The sequence below is a fragment of the Silurus aristotelis genome, assembly GCF_946808225.1.
Source record: "Silurus aristotelis genome assembly, chromosome: 18".
Classification (NCBI taxonomy): Eukaryota; Metazoa; Chordata; class Actinopteri; order Siluriformes; family Siluridae; genus Silurus; species Silurus aristotelis.
In genome coordinates, this window is record NC_139591.1 from 960,993 (window position 1) to 976,943 (window position 15,951).

The following is a 15,951-nucleotide window of genomic DNA, read 5'->3' on the forward strand; positions in this document are numbered from 1 at the left end:
ATCATTGAATCACATTGTGTATAAAAGTTGTCCAATAGCAGTGAGTCTCCTCCCTGTTAGCCACGCCCACTCGAAGGTGATACAAAGTTTATTGGAGCGCGAGTAGGTCCGGTCTCACGCGCTCACACACTCACCAGCACCGGTAGACTGGATGTCAGTGTAACAGCGATGTCTCTGTCGGATCAGAGTCTGCAGTTTTTCCCGGTGAGCGCGCGGGTGTCGGCGGTCCGCGCGCGAGGCCTCCGGATCAAAGGGAAGGACGGCACGAACGACGCGTACGCGGCGCTGCAGGCGGGCCGCGAGACGTTCCGCACGCCGGTGTCGGAGAAGCGCGCGGAGCCGGTGTGGGGAGGCGATGACGCCGCGTTCATCTTCACGATGCCGCCCGAAGCCGCCGACCTGCAGGTGCGCGTGCTGCACCGCGTGCCGCTCGGGGCGGACAAGCTGCTCGGACTGGCGGTCGTCGACGTGAACGAGCTCCGGCGGGACGGCGAGCGCGAGAACCCCCAGTAAGCGTGAAGCGATACTTGGTTCCCTCTGCTCGATATTTGGTAATAACTCATAAACCGTTGTTCCAGGTTTCTTCACATTTTTTCCCACATCAAACTGAGAAGTTCAATAAATCAACATGGAACCGTTTTAATTCCAAACACTCCGATCTCAGTAGGAATGCCTTCACACAGCTGCTGGTCCTGGACTCATCCTGACCTCAGCTCTGAGCATGGCGCTTCTCCGTGGCCATGTAGGTTTCCTCTGGGTTTTGTGGTTTCTTCCAAAAGTGCAGAGGCAATGCATTGCACCATATTCACCAGTGTATATTTGATCTTGCACCAGGAAAAATAATGAAAGAATAATTTGAACATGCACTAGGCAGGTCACGTTTCTCGAAACTATTCTTATTAATGTAAAGGGTTTTGTTGTAATTGCCAACATCTGGATTAAAAATGTAGCACTGTATTTTTACATCACTGTGGTGCAGGATGGATCCCCAGCCATGGAACCAGCTCCAGACACTGGAGCTCCACAAGACAGTGCACTCTCAGTCTGAGAGAGTCTCAGCGTCAGATCAGTTGATGAAGGTTATGTTATGAAGGGCATCTGGTGTGAAACCAGTGTCAATCAGATGCATGAATGAGCCGCTCTGCTGAAGGTTTTCGGTCAGCTGAGCATTGCAGGCATTTGTCGAAGGAACTTTCACTAAATCATCTACTGCTTACAAATTAAAGCCGATTAGACGCAGTATTGCTCCCCGTCTGATTTGAGTTTGAAGAAAAGAAAATTAGTGCATTAATGCTACACGAAAGAGGTCACGCGTTGTGACACGTCATTCTCATCATGATGTCCCAAATACTATTCAGAAATGTGAAGTGTTTTGATTCGAGACGACTGTAACAATTAGAGCAAAAGCAGAACACCTGAGTTTATTAAAGGGAAACACTTAAAGGGATGGTTTGAGAATGGTTGCCTGGTGACGGTCTGTAATTGGGTTGGTGTGATTGGCACGGCTGAACAAGTTTGTGCTGTTGTGTTTATTTCTGCTTGACTGGTAAATTGCTGGGTGGTGTTTAGTTACTGAATACTTCAGTTGACGCACTTGTTCAAGGCTGAAAGTTCAATTCCAGTGTTGACTCTCTTCTGTCATCTTTTATAGTGATTTTACTCCTGCTCAGTTGTTTATGGTCACATGATCTGTATGTGGCGGTCAGCAGAGCAGCTCGAGTTGTGTATACATGTTATGATGTTACGAGACTAAAAAGCCACTTGAATATAAACATATTTTTGAACCAGAGCTCAGAATTAAGTCATTATCAGTATTAAAAATATCAGACGAAGAAAAAAAAAAAACCAGACCTTTTTTTAAAATAGTACCCAAATGTTGCTCTCGTGAACATTGAGCTTCATGCTGAATAACATCATTGTTGCTGTTGAATGCTGGAGGGATTTGTTTCAAGATCTTATCCCACTTAGACCTTGATGGTTGCTCAGCTGTGTCTTGCTCCTGCTGTGTTCCTCCTCTCAGACGGCAGACGGTCCCACAGAGAAACAGATACGGCTTTTAGAATGATATTACGTACAATAGACATAAATAGAAATGAACAAACTCGTGGTTCTGCAAAGTAAATTATTTATTTATTTGTAGCCCAAACATGGCGACTTTTCCTTCAACACTATTTGAGCATCTTAAGGGGACGTGCTGTTGCTTGATCAGCTCACCTGATGTGTACGATGAGCATTTTACTGGACAGAACGTTGTCATTATTGATCTCAGTTTACCCAGAAGGCCGTGCTGAAATCTGATGCGGTTTCAGTTTTAAAGCTCTGTTGACCTCCATTTATCTCACAGTAATCTTCTCACTAGCCCTGGTTAATAAGGAGTTTATTTATCTCGGTAGATTTGGTTAATCATTCGATTTCTGTTTTCAGAGGCGTGATAACGGCTGCATTGTGTCGAAGTTAAAATACTGCAGTTTGGCGTAATAATGTAAAATCAGTTAACATTGTTTAATCAGTGGAGCTCATAAACGCTAATTACATATTAGTATAGAGCACACAGTTTTATAATAATAATATAATACACTTTATACTAGTATAATGTACGACTTTAATTAGTTCCACTTTTTCATTAACAAGCATCTACACACTTCTTAATTCTTACAATTGCCACAGAACTAAACTGTCCATGGAGTTGTGAAGGTGTGAGCAACACCGTTATCAGATGTCATGTTTGTAGAACACTGCAGGAAACGTATTCACGTCTGATAAAAGACTTTTAGCTGCATGTCAGCTGATTCCCGTTTCTTGACCTCGACTGAAAACCGATCTTGCTTTCTGAAGCCTGGTTGGAATTTGATCTCGCCGTGTGTGTGTGTGTGTGTGTGTGTGTGTGTGTGTGTGTGTGTGTGTGTGTGTGTGTGTGTGTGTGTGAGTGAGTGAGTGATAGTGGGTGTGTGGGTTTCAGGCTCAGTTTTCCTTAAATGGATGTCTTGGTAGACGTTTCACATTTTTACCATGTGCACACGATGCCAAAACCTCCTTTTTTGCCATAACCACAAGGACTTGATTATGGGGGTGGGCATTTTAAAAACTATTTGGAAACAGTGTGTTTATATATAAAAGCAGCATGTACACTATACTATATGGTTATTAGTTACCAGTTGATCAGTTAACCAAAGGAAAAAAGAACAAATGATTCACGCACATGAGTCCAGGCGGTACCTGATTCTCTTTGGGGACGATCCGGCATAGCACAAGTCCTGCCATCTCATCTTCTGTAAAATGTACATCACCTGAGCGTCGGATATAATGATTTCTATATGCACTTCTAATCAATCTTTTTTCATCTTCCTGTATGATCAAATCAGAGCTCCAGGACTTTGCTGAAATACATAACTAACTACACAATACAAACAATGTACAAAACTACACAGTGCAGCAACACAACACGCAATATTTCATATAATGTGTAGTGTGTTACGTAATTTATCGCACACTAGCTGAGTGAAAAAAAAACAGGAAATGACATTTCGCTTATCATCTGTCCTTTTAAGTCAAAAGGCGGAGATGGGGAAACTTCCTTAAATGATCAGATCTGGCATTGGACTATCTCTGTTTGTTACCAAGCTATGTAGATACCTACCATCAAAGATGTTTTAGAAGGAAGCATTACCCAAAACAAGGAAAGAAATGGACTGGGTGTACGGGGTTGAGTAAGGACCGAAAAGTGTCTGGGTGATGAATTTCTAAAGATTGATTTCTTCAGGCCTGATGCAACAACAAAGAACCTGAGTGTAGTGAAAAAAATCCAGCACTTACTTACAACAACACTGAGAAACTACAATCTGCCTTTGGGTGTGATGATTTAGATGTTTCACTAAAAACATCTAAAAAGTAATTTCTGTAGATCAAAGCCAACAAATAGGCTGCGTTGTCTGGGTCAGAGTGATTCTATTCCTCCCTCCTCAATCAATCAAAGTAACACCAGCTAATTGTAGGAGTGTATGAGCTTGTGTGTGTAGAACAGGGCAGTAAGGTGGAGTCTGTGTTTAAACTGCTCTTGTTGGTCATGTGACAGGGTAGAGCTGGTTAATGGCTGGTATTAGGCTTAACTTCAGTGAAACTAACAGTGAAAGTCATTTTTAAAGTAATGTAAATGAGAACTAAAAATCTGCAGGAGTTTTGTGTGTGTGTGTGTGTGTGTGTGTGTGTGTGTGTGTGTGTGTGTGTGTGTGTGTGTGTGTGTGTGTGTGTGTGTGTGTGTGTGTGTGTGATTTTTAGAATGACTTTTAGATGGTTGTGCTAAATTTGCACTCCCATGTTGCATCATTTGGGCAGCAACTCTCCTGAAACCTTGGCATGTCAAAACATGATCCCGGAGTGTCTGGAATGTTCTACCTCGGTTTTTATCTTTTAGAGTTTTGGGAGTGTGATGTGAAAAACAAAGCAGCACTAAAATACCTAATCTACTAGTGAAGTTCACTAATTTCACTAATTTTCTCGGTTAATCGGTTCAGTCTTCCTCACGTCACGTCATTCATTTGTGACGACGCACACAGCCACTGTGCCAGAAGAACGCAGGGTACAGACGTGCACTTAAATCAAGTATAAAGCCGCCCTTATGAGTGTACAACACACACCCATTCCAGTTTGGGCTTTCACGTCACTGGCAGGTTCTCTGGGGTTTTACACATGATGAGCAAATTTCTCTATGGTGATCTACAGCTGCTGTTCTCAATACTGAATAAATGCTGAACACTAACATGGTTAAAGAATTAGTGAAAGGCCATGATGATGCTGACAGCAGTGTTGTGAGTCTCCATATCAGCAGGATGTGGTGTTTCCTGTGCTGTTTTTAATCGAAAAACTACACATCTGCACTTTTCTGGCCTGTTATTCAGTTAAACTAGTGTGTGTGTGTGTGTGTGTGTGTGTGTGTGTGTGTGTGTGTGTGTGTGTGTGTGTGTGTGTGTGTGTGTGTGTGTGTGTGTGTGTGTGTGTTAACTAACTATAAGAAAAAATATAAGAAAAATGTACAAATCTTCAAAGTGAAGAAAGTGAAGGAAAAAAGAACGCTTTACACCTCTGTACAGAAGTATGTCTGAGTATTTTTGTGGTGAGGTCAATTCTGTTAGAGATCAACCGATTTATCCGTTTTGCCGAGTAAGCGGCACCGATAGTTGATCGCTGTAACTATCAGCTATCCTTAAAAATCCATAACAATAGTTTTTCCGGCTTCCGGTCCACTGTCATTACGAGAGCGGCCTCTAGAGGCAAATCACTGATGCCACTTGCTGTTTGTTTTTACACGAGAGCTTTATATTATATTTGTTATTTATAATTAATTCATATATAATTATCTTTAATAATTAATATATTCATATTTATTTAATTTTGCAAATTTTTGATTCAGTACTAAAGGTAAAAAAAAAAAAAGAATCTTCAGACACTAAACGTGACTAAACGATGCTGCTTGTCCCCCGCAGGTGGTTCAAGCTATTAAACAAAGCTGGGAAAGCCGATAAGGAGCGCGGTGAGGTTCTGCTGGACGTTCAGTTCCTGAAGAGCAGCATGAGCGTCAGTATGATCGACCTTTCCGATAAATCACACTCCCGCCTTGGAAAGTTTAAGGATAAACTGCGGGGCAAAAAGAAAGACGGTCTGAGCGACTCGGCCTCCGCCATTTTGCCTTCCGTCACCCAGGTGCTGACGGACAGTGAGGAAGAGATGGATGGAGATAAAGATACAACAAAAAAGAAGAAGAAGAACAAGCTGAAGTCTCTTTTTGTTCCGAAATCCAACATGAAGCGTAACTCTTTGTCCCAGTCCATGTCCGCATTAGGAACGCTTCCAGATAAAAACTCCTCCATCAGCTCGAGCACATCCTCAGGCCTCAATGTGGAGTCTTCTGAAGGTGAGAAGATCTGATTCTATCATGGTTATACATAGTTTATCAAATATATACATGTATGTATCTAAATAATGTATGTATATACTGTGTGTGTGTGTGTGTGTGTGTGTGGTTTGTTTGTGGTTTTTATTGATTATATATTTTTTTAATTTGTTTTGAAGGAAAGAAAAAGAAGAAATTTACCTTTTTAACACACAAGCGGTCTGGCAGCACAGACAGCAAGGCGTCCAATCAGAGTGACTTCACCAATGGCTCGACCAATCAGAACCCTGCATCACAGATTGATATTTGCATAAATGGCAGCCATATTTACAAAGAAGAAACCCAAAGTGAAGAAGTGCAGGAAATGGACGAGGAGGAGGAGGAGGGAGAAAATGAGGAAGAAGGGGAGAAATGGAGAAGAGAGAGAGAAGAGCAGGAACGATTGGAGGAGATGAGAAGGAGAGAGGCTATAGAGGAAAGAAAGAGAAAAGAGAAAGAAGAGCAGAGGAGAAAGGAGGAGGAAGAAAAAGAAAGGATGAGAGTGGAGCAAGAGAAGGAAGAAAGGAGAAGAATGGAGGAGGAAGAGAGAAAGAGGATAAGAATGGAGAGAGAGAAGGAAGAAAGAGAGAGGATTAAAATGGAGAGAGAGAAAGAAGAAAGAGAGAGGATAAGAATGGAGAGAGAGAAGGAAGAAAGGAAGAGAATGGAGGAAAAAGAGAGGGAGAGGATACAAATTGAGAAAGACAAGGAAGAAAGAGAAAAGGTAAGAATTGAGAGAGAGAAGGAAGAAAGGGAGAGGATAAAAATGGAGAGAGAAAAGGAAGAAGAAAGGAGACGAATGGAGGAGGAAGAAAGGCAAAGAATAAGAATAGAGAGAGAAAAGGAAGAAATGAGGAGAATGGAGGAGGAAGAAAGAGACAGAATAAGAATTGAAAGAGAGAAAGAAGAACAAAAGAGAAGAATGGAGGAGGAAGAAAGAGAAAGAATAAGCAGGGAGAGAGAGAATGAAGAAAGGAGAAGAATGGAGGAGGAAGAAAGAAATAGAATAAGAATTGAAAGAGAGAAGGAAGAACAAAAGAAAAGAATGGATGAGGCAGAAAAAGAAAGAATACGCATGGAGAGAGACAAGGAGAAGCAAATTAAAAGGGTAGAAGAAGAACGAGAGAGACAGAGAATAGAGAAAGAGGAGCAGAGGGCAAAGATGGAAGAGGAAAGAAAAAGAATGGGAGAAAAAGAGACTGAGGCTGAAGAGCTGAGAAGAAAGGAGGAGAGTGACAGGAAGAAGGCTGAGGAAGAGGAAATGATGAGGATTGCTAAGGAAGCGAAGAAACAAGCAGAGAGAACACAAATGATGGAGGAGGAAGAAAAAGAGAAAGTGAAAAGGGCCAAGATGGAGAGAAAGTTAGCAGAAGAGAAAGAAGCCAGGGAGGAAGAAAAGAGAAGGATAGCAGAAGTGAACGAGACAAGACGTAAAGAAGAAGAACGAGTTCGAGAAGAAGAAGAGCGGAAGAGGGCAGAGATGGAGCTGAAGAGAAAAGACAAGGAGAAGGAAAGAAGGAATATGGAGATGGAGGAAAAGAAAAAGAAGGAAAAACAGATGAGAGAAGATCAGGAGAGACTGAGAAAAGAAGACGTTTTATTTGAAGAAAGAGTCACCACGCAATCCACAGACTTCACTCGTTCAGCCAGAATCTCCAACGTGAAACCGAGGTTAGTGCCTGCGTTCATTCACCAAATATCATCTACTACAAAGGGAGTGCAAATATACAGAACAGAAAGGAAAGATTTGCAAATCTCATAAAGCCATATTTTATTCCCAATAGAACATAAACATGTTGAAACTGGGAATTATCTTAAATATGAAGGCTATAAAATAAAATAAAAAACAGGACGGGGCAAAAAAAGACTGGACAAAGTGTTCGAATGAAACAGCTGGAGGACTGATGAGGTTAACATAATATCAAAAGATTTTAAGAATCTGAACGAAGGCGAAAATCAATATTGGATTGCCTGCATTAAAAACGGTCACGATCCTGTATTGAAAAACACTGCATGGGCTGATTAACACCTCCACAAATCATTGTCTGTGAACACAGTTTGTCATTTCCTTCGTTTTTTGCACTAAGAAGGCATGCGTGAAAATGATCCAGAAACGCCGCCGTCTTCTCTGGGACAAAGTGCCTTTAAAATGTACTGAGATAAAGTGAAAAACTGTTCTGTGGTCAGACAAATTAGAATTTTTCATTCTTTTTGGAAACCATGTACACCATGTCCTCCAGACTAAAGAGGAGAGGGACCATCTGGCTTGTTATTGGCACTATGAATCTCTGATAATACAGTGAGTTATTACCTATAGCATGGCTACGTAGTAAGAGTCCAGGTGCTGAAGTGGCCTGCATGCAGTCCAGACCTTTCACCAAGTTTAAACATTTGGTGTATTATGAAATGAAAAACACAACAAAGAAAACCCGGGACTGTTGAGCAGCTGGAATCCTGTATCGGACACGAATGGGAAAACATTTCTATCCCAAAACTCCAGCTCCAATATGGTCCTGTCCTAACTATTTTGAGATGTTTTGCAGCCATCAAATTCAGAATTTTATATATATAAATATATTATAATAATATATATTTTTTTTTACTGAAAATGGTACATTTCTTCAGTTTCAACATTTTTTTTTATATTCTGTTATAAATGAAACAGCAGTTTGAGATTTGCAAATCATTGCATTCTGTTTTAATTTACATACAGTGTGCCAATGTTTTGGGGAATTGTAGGTTTTATTAAGCATCCTATTGTAGTATGCACCACAAAATCGAATATTTCAATACCCTATAAGATGCAGTATTGTTTATCACTGTTGGAGTTGTTGTGACAGAGCCTTTTCTGTTGTCAGTTACAGAAGCTTGCTATAATTACGCTCCGTCTAACAGTACTAACACCTAGTACTAACACCTAGTACTAACACCTAGTACTAACACCTAGTACTAACACCTAGTACTAACACCTAGTACTAACACCTAGTACTAACACCTAGTACTAACACCTAGTACTAACACCTAGTACTAACACCTAGTACTAACACCTAGTACTAACACCTAGTACTAACACCTAGTACTAACACCTAGTGATATTTTGGTGTAAATCTCTATTCTTAGTTCATGATCAAATGACTAATTCAGTTCATAGATTTTAGCCAAAAATGCTGTTCAGCTCTTTATACACAGCTTATTTTACACTCTAACAGCTTTGCATGTGAACTTGTATATAATAAGCTTGGAGCACTTGGACATAGAGCACTTATTCAAACCCACGTTCATTTAGGTAAGAGCAGTTTCTGCCTGTGAAAGTGAAATAATCTCCATCCAGAACTTAGACTGCAAGAAGTGACTAATAAAGGTCACTCCTGTCCCCTTCCCACATGAACCTAGGCAAAGGTTTTTCCCATCAGCTTTTATTCATGCAGTGTGACTCCAATAAGTGTGAAGTAATCACTCTTTGTGGAACCAGTGCACTTCCACTCAGAACGATCTCTGCATTATGGGTGTTACATGGGTAGGGCGGCGGTAGGGCGGCGGTAGGGCGGCGGTAGGGCAGTGGTTCTTGACTTGGGTGAAAAGAATATGATAGGTTTTTTGGTTACAGTGGTGGAAATATATTATTTTTGAAAAATTTTATTAGTTTAATTTGATTAAACGGTTTCACCAAACACTTTAAAAGAGCTTTATATTCGAAAAAATGGAAAATAGTTTTTAGATGTTTATTCTGCATTCAGTGGATGATTAAGTTCGTTCTGGTTCTTTTTCACAGCGATGGATGAAAACAAAGTGTAAACAGAAACAATATTTACTTAACAAGAGAAACCACTGGAATAAGAATGGAACATTTTTATTTTATTTATTTACGTGTGTCGAACATCATCTTGGGTGTAGTGTTCAAACTCCTCCATGTGCACGTGACCTGGTGAAGTTCTGTTCACTGCATTCCGCTAGTTAGTTATTTACTCCTACAAAGGTTTCCTGGAAAATTGAACCCGATCCAGTTTTGTCGGAAACGCAGAGTCATCAAATGCATTCGTCTGTGGTATATAACACCAGTCTGCCACGAGCAGCTCATTAAAGTCCTAAGAAGATCCTCATGTCCCAGGACGATATTTGCCACCTTTGTGAAATATTCAGTAGGTCTTCAGTAGGTTCAGGAGAGTGTGACGTGGTGTTTAAAGCGTGTGTTTTAACAATAGTATGCTCCAGGGGACTTATTAAACGCTGGTTAAATAGTGATTTTATTTAACTTTTTTTTTTTTTTTTTTACATTTGATACAATCATCATAACACACACACACACACACACTAACTGAATACAACCTCGAATCCAAATAAATAATTTTAACCCTCCTTTCCATGTTTTTTTGTCTTTTTTTTCTCTCTTCCTTGCTGTTTTAATGCTGACTGCTGATGCGTCAGGTTTCGCTAACCCTCAACAACATCCCTTGTTGTGTTTTACTCGGGGAATGATTTACAACTGGGGTCTGCCCACAGGAAATCTTTGCCTAAAAAAAGCTGATGTGGCAATTCAAGTCCTCTGACTCATGTTTTTTAAAAGCCATGCCCGCTCATAAAATTGATTTTGACTCCAGGAAGGAGGGGTTCAGTGTGGTAGGGAGGAGGAAAACCTTCTTAGGAATTTGTTTAACTTTTTTTCCATGGAAGACTAGGCACTGTTTTATAGATATCCACATGAATAAACAAGTACATGAAGCTGGTCTTGCTAGAAGCCAGTTTGAAATTTTGAGCATTACATTTTCATGATGGTGTTCGTTATCATGGGTCTTAAGGATCCTCAGCCAAGTGATTTTATTTTTTTTGCCTTCATCTGAAGCCACTTTTTAGAGTAACAATATGTACCTTTACCTGTACCTTTATGGTATGGTTATGAATGAAAATCCAATTAATTTGACTTGCCGAGAGTCTCATCTCGCCAACAACTCAAATAAAAAAAACTCCATTGATCCAAAGACTGTGTTGGTCTCACCCTCCTTTCAGCTATAATCAAATAATTTACTGCATTTCTATACATTTTAAAAGTCAGACTGATTGAAAATCCGTCTTAGATTTAAAGAGCTGTTTCAGTAAATCAGTGACTGGACTCCTGACAGTTCACTAAGTATGTCTAGTGTTAGTAAATACATTGTGGTGCAGGGAAACGGGAATTCTTTCCGACCTAGGAGTTGGTGACGCTGGGGCATCGCTGAGTGACTGAACCAGTACGAGCTCGTTTAGAACCCCTTTCCATTAGTGTTTATAATGGAGCAGTGGAGTGGTGCACAGTCTGCACCCATTTGTTAGGGGACATGATCATGACGTCCTAACTGGTAATGACGCCCACATTCCCTTTGAGCAGGACCCCCATTATCACCATTCTTATAAAAGGTTTTAAAGCGAACGCTCTTTGTGCACCACTCCACTGCTCCATTATAACTAATGGTAAGGTGTTCAAAATGATCTCGCAATATTTCCAGACTTTTGTCGATGGCCCAGGGTCACCAGCTTCTAGTTCCAAAATGTCCTGTTTTCCTCCACCACCTTGTAGTTATTTTGCCATTAGACACCTCAGCATCATGACCTGCAGTTAGAGTTTGTGGAAGTTTTTGGTTTGATTGTTCTCTGTGGTCTAGGTGCTAAACCTGTGTAAATAAGAACGACTGACTACTTCAGAATTTGCAGACCAGTTAAATGTTCCTAAAGCAAACCAATCTTTTATTGCTATTTATTGTCATGCTCACATAGTATACAAGTAACTCTGGCTAAAGCACTGACCCTTTGTCTTTACCTGCATCCTGCTCCCTCAGCGTATCAGTCCCTGCGACAGTTTCTCAACCATCTATGGTGAACCGCAACCCCTTTTTGGATGACGATTTAGATTCCAGCATTTTGGAAAATGTCTTGAGTGTTGAGACAACTGCTAAAAAAGGCCCTGCCCCGTTAACTCCACACGAGAAACCACAGTTGACTGGACCAGATAAGTCCCATTTAAAAGACATCTCAAAACGTCCAGCACCTCAACCACCAGGTATGCTGAAGATGACTGGGAAATTGATGGCTCAACCAGGGCTTGGTCAAGAAGCAAAGAAAAACCCTGAGAAACATTACGAGAGGAAAGTCACATCGGTCTCTGAAGATGACACACAAGCCGATACTAATCCTTTCACGTGTGATGACTCGGTGGCTGTAAAACACAGCCAGATACCAACACCAAAACCAAGAATGAAGACTGGTACTGTCCACCTGGGAGAAACAGAAACTAATAGCAAAGGAAATCCAGCAATACTGAGGACAGTAAATGATATTACAGCCGAAGATGTCAAAAGTAACCTTAGTGATAATCGGTCAGAAAGAAAAGAACATCTGGAGGACAAAGTTGAGCCTGCAAAACCGAACGATTTATCATATGTGAATCAGGATTTTTATCCAGAACCTCACATTTCCAACCTTGCTGGACTGCTAAACAGTGAAAGCTCTCAAAAGAAGTCTCGAGCTCCTCTTCCTCCTTCTAAACCCAAAAGAACTGGAGATCTAAGCAGACCACAAACAATGCCTTGTCTTCCAAACAAGACTAACCTTGAACAAAGCCACGAGAGCCGTGGGAATCAGAAGGACCAAGATAATGCGCAATTTTCAAGTGAAATACTTTCAATCAACACTTCTTCATCGGCCGCAGGTCCATCCTTAATGTTCAGTCCACTTACTGAAAAATCACAGGTCATGAAACCTTGTGCTGCTAATTCAGTGGACATGGGTTCTGGTTCTCAGTCTAGGACTTTGCCATGGGTTAAAGTGGTACCCAATGATGCAGGTGAAGTAAAGGAACAAGTGGTTCTAACTTCAGTAATCAGGTGAGATTCCTTCATATAGTCGTTACTAACCCGTAGAGTGTTGGCACTTTTAGCACACGGTGATGTTGCGTAACTTTGTAAAATGGGGTGGTGAAAATACGAGGTGGTATCAAAAAGTTAAGACTAATGCTGTAACTGGTGCTGTTCTGACCCACGTGCGATTTTATCACGTACAGCTAGAACAAACAGTTAAAACGAAGATCAGACATCAAATTCTGCGTGAAACTGCGCAAATCTGCCACAGAGACGCTTGATGTGACGTACGTGTGACATACGGCAAAGCTGTGACCAGACGTTGGAGGCGTTTCGAGCAGGACGCACGCTTCAAGAGCTGAAGAACATCACCAGGATCAGGAAGACCTTTCACGAGCTCAACCTCAGACTTCACCCTCTTTCTGAAGATGAAAAAAAAGACTTCCAGGAAACGTTCCAGGAGAACGCTGGGAGCTCTGTATTACTGTACAAGGGGACTGTTTTGAAGGTGATAGTGTGTAGACGTAGGTAAATAAAGTACTTTCTTGTAAACCGAGCGAGTCTCCATACTTCTTGGTACCACCTCGTATACATAAAAAAAGAATTGTGAAGGAATGACAGCATACAGTTAAATGGCATATGTATGAAAACACTACAAGCAGCTCACACTGTACTAAATCCTTTATCTTATGAGTTAGATGACAACAAATTCCACCGATTTTTCACCTGTAGGAACCAAGATATCATCAGTGTCCACCGCTCACTTCTTGCAATCGCTCCACTTCTTCTTATTTACTTCCCAGTCTGTTTTAACAATAGATATTACCCATACTGCATCGCCTCGGTTTATTTACATAACGTAGACCTGGAACTTATTTACCTGTCCGCATGCACTTTCTGTTCCTCTCTCATGTGTGATCAACGAAACGATGTGAGTGCTTTCTCCAGGAATAATCCTTTTTCTTAACAATGCGCAAGTTGTGTATATTGTATGATTTGGTGTTGGTCTGTTGTTCATCTCTGCTTTGTCACAAGAATAAATGTTCTTCACTAAAGGAATGTTAATGTTTCGGTTTTGTTGATCTACAGGCAGCATGCTGTGAAACCTCTAAGCGCTGCAGAGACTCAGCCGGAAATGTATGAATCTCGAGTATCAGACAAAACGCAGCCCAACACAAAGGTACTGCTCCTGACATGTACATACAGGAAAGAATGGATAATTGAATAGTCAGTGGTGAACGAAGTACACAAACTATGTAGTCGAGTTAAAGTAAAGTTAGAGACAGTACAAATTCTCCTTTTCAACTTTCACTTCAGTGAATGTTTTTGCCTTTAAATGAACTTAAGTATCCAAATGATGACCATGATTTTATTACAGCTCTAATGTTCCAATTATAATTTTTTTCACAAGACTCTGGCTTAATCAGTTTATGTGAAAAGACTTGAATGTGACTCTCAGCACACTGATCTATTAATAGAATGATATTAATGACTCACACACTGATTTTTATTACAATGATCATGAACACAATACCTTCTTTTTCAACTCCTTCAAAAAGAAAACGTGTAAACGAGGTCACGTGTGTTGTGTTGAGTTCGAGTCTGGAGTTTCTTCATCATTTATTCCCCTCTAAATGTTCTGCTTAATGTTGAACTGATGCTGACATACAGAATTTCAGTGGAGGGTCAATAGTAAAAATAAGTGTGTGTGTGCGCGCGTGTGTGTGCGCGCGTGTGTGTGTGTTTCAGGTTGCGGAAGCTGCAAAAGGCCCATACTCTCAGTTGACACAGGCCGAGCTGATCTCTCTGGTGTTACGGCAGCAGGAGCAGCTTTCTCAGCGTGATGCCAGGATCCAGGAGCTGGAGCAATACATTGATAACCTGCTGGTTCATGTAATGGAAGAAAAGCCGAGCATTCTGATGAGCATGAACGCAATGAAAAAATCTGTGTGAGCACTGAAACAGCAGGAGGTGTTGAAGAAAGCACACTGAGATCGAATTAATGCTTCATACTGACTTTCACAAAGATATAAACTCTGACAATCTACAGACTTTTCTAGTACAGCACTTCCTGCAGAGCAAAATCTCTTGGGTTACAGTGTTTATTACTGAGATAAACATGGAGTTATTTTCCTCCCTGCTCTTACTACATGTCACAGGACCGAATCAAATATATAACAATGTCTTCCTTCCATTTCCTTTTTAGCAAAGCTCAGATTTTGTTCACGGTTGCACAGAAGAGCGTTCTGTACCTACTGTCTTTAAAAAGTCCCTTGTTTTATGTAAAAAGGGAAAGAAGTGACTTGTAAAACTCAGTATTTAGCCTTCTTCATGTTCATGTGTAATATATCTGCAGTATGAGTGCAGTAACGTATCCCTAAAGCACTTTCATCAAATTTTCTTCTCTTTGGAATCTGTAAATATGAATAATTTGTACTTTATATCTGTTCAGTTGAACAGTTGACGTGCTGTTATGCATACTAAAATAAACACTTTGCAATAAATCTGACTATTTATTCATGCATCAAATAAAGACACGTGACTAGAAATATTTATATATAATATGAATATATTATTTTAGCACAGGATTCCAACCTAGTTGATATTTTAGTGGTTTTGTTTGTTTGTTCGTTTGTTTTTAGGAAGGGCTGTAATTTAGAGAGCATCCTGATTAATTCATAAGTTAATTATATATATATATATATATATATATATATATATATATATTTATTTTTTTAGTTAATTATGAGGGAACCGTCGACCGCGGCCATGTGCTGTGTTCTCTAGGAGTAGGACCCATAAGCAGCTTTACAATCACCTGAATAATAATCACAAAGCAAACAAAAACATAAACTGGCATTGAAGCTAACTTAATATAGTGTCTATTGTGCTAATAATGACATTAAACCTATTGCATTACTCATTGTGTATTTAGTATAGATAGATAGATAGATAGATAGATAGATAGATAGATAGATAGATAGATAGATAGATAGATGTGTGTGTTTGTGCTTGTTTTTTTCAAGGCAGATATATACAAGGGACTTTATAATGAGGAAGTGCTATAACTGCCAACAAGTTACTGTTAAAAAATAATTTATATATAATATTAATTTAGACTTTTTTTCTAGATTTCTATGTAATATTCGGTCTCTCTCTGTTAAGATAAACCTACCATAAACATCCTAGACTGTTAAT

General features: G+C 40.2%; 1 protein-coding gene across 3 annotated transcripts; it reads left to right on the forward strand.

Annotated features, from left to right (window-relative positions):
• Positions 1-66: 66 nt before the first annotated feature.
• LOC310740833 (uncharacterized protein) lies at positions 67-15,257 on the forward strand. 3 transcript variants are annotated; one of them, XM_083567898.1, is made up of 6 exons: positions 67-509; positions 5,481-5,908; positions 6,067-7,597; positions 11,737-12,780; positions 13,843-13,933; positions 14,503-15,257. In XM_083567898.1, the coding sequence occupies exons 1-6, from the start codon at positions 169-171 to the stop codon at positions 14,704-14,706; spliced, it is 3,639 nt and encodes a 1,212-aa protein (XP_083424024.1). In that variant the 5' UTR covers positions 67-168; the 3' UTR covers positions 14,707-15,257. The 3 variants fall into 3 exon arrangements, with proteins under 3 accessions (XP_083424024.1, XP_083424026.1, XP_083424025.1); XM_083567900.1 differs by having other exon boundaries at positions 111-551; XM_083567899.1 differs by having other exon boundaries at positions 160-742.
• The last annotated feature ends 694 nt before the right edge of the window (positions 15,258-15,951 follow it).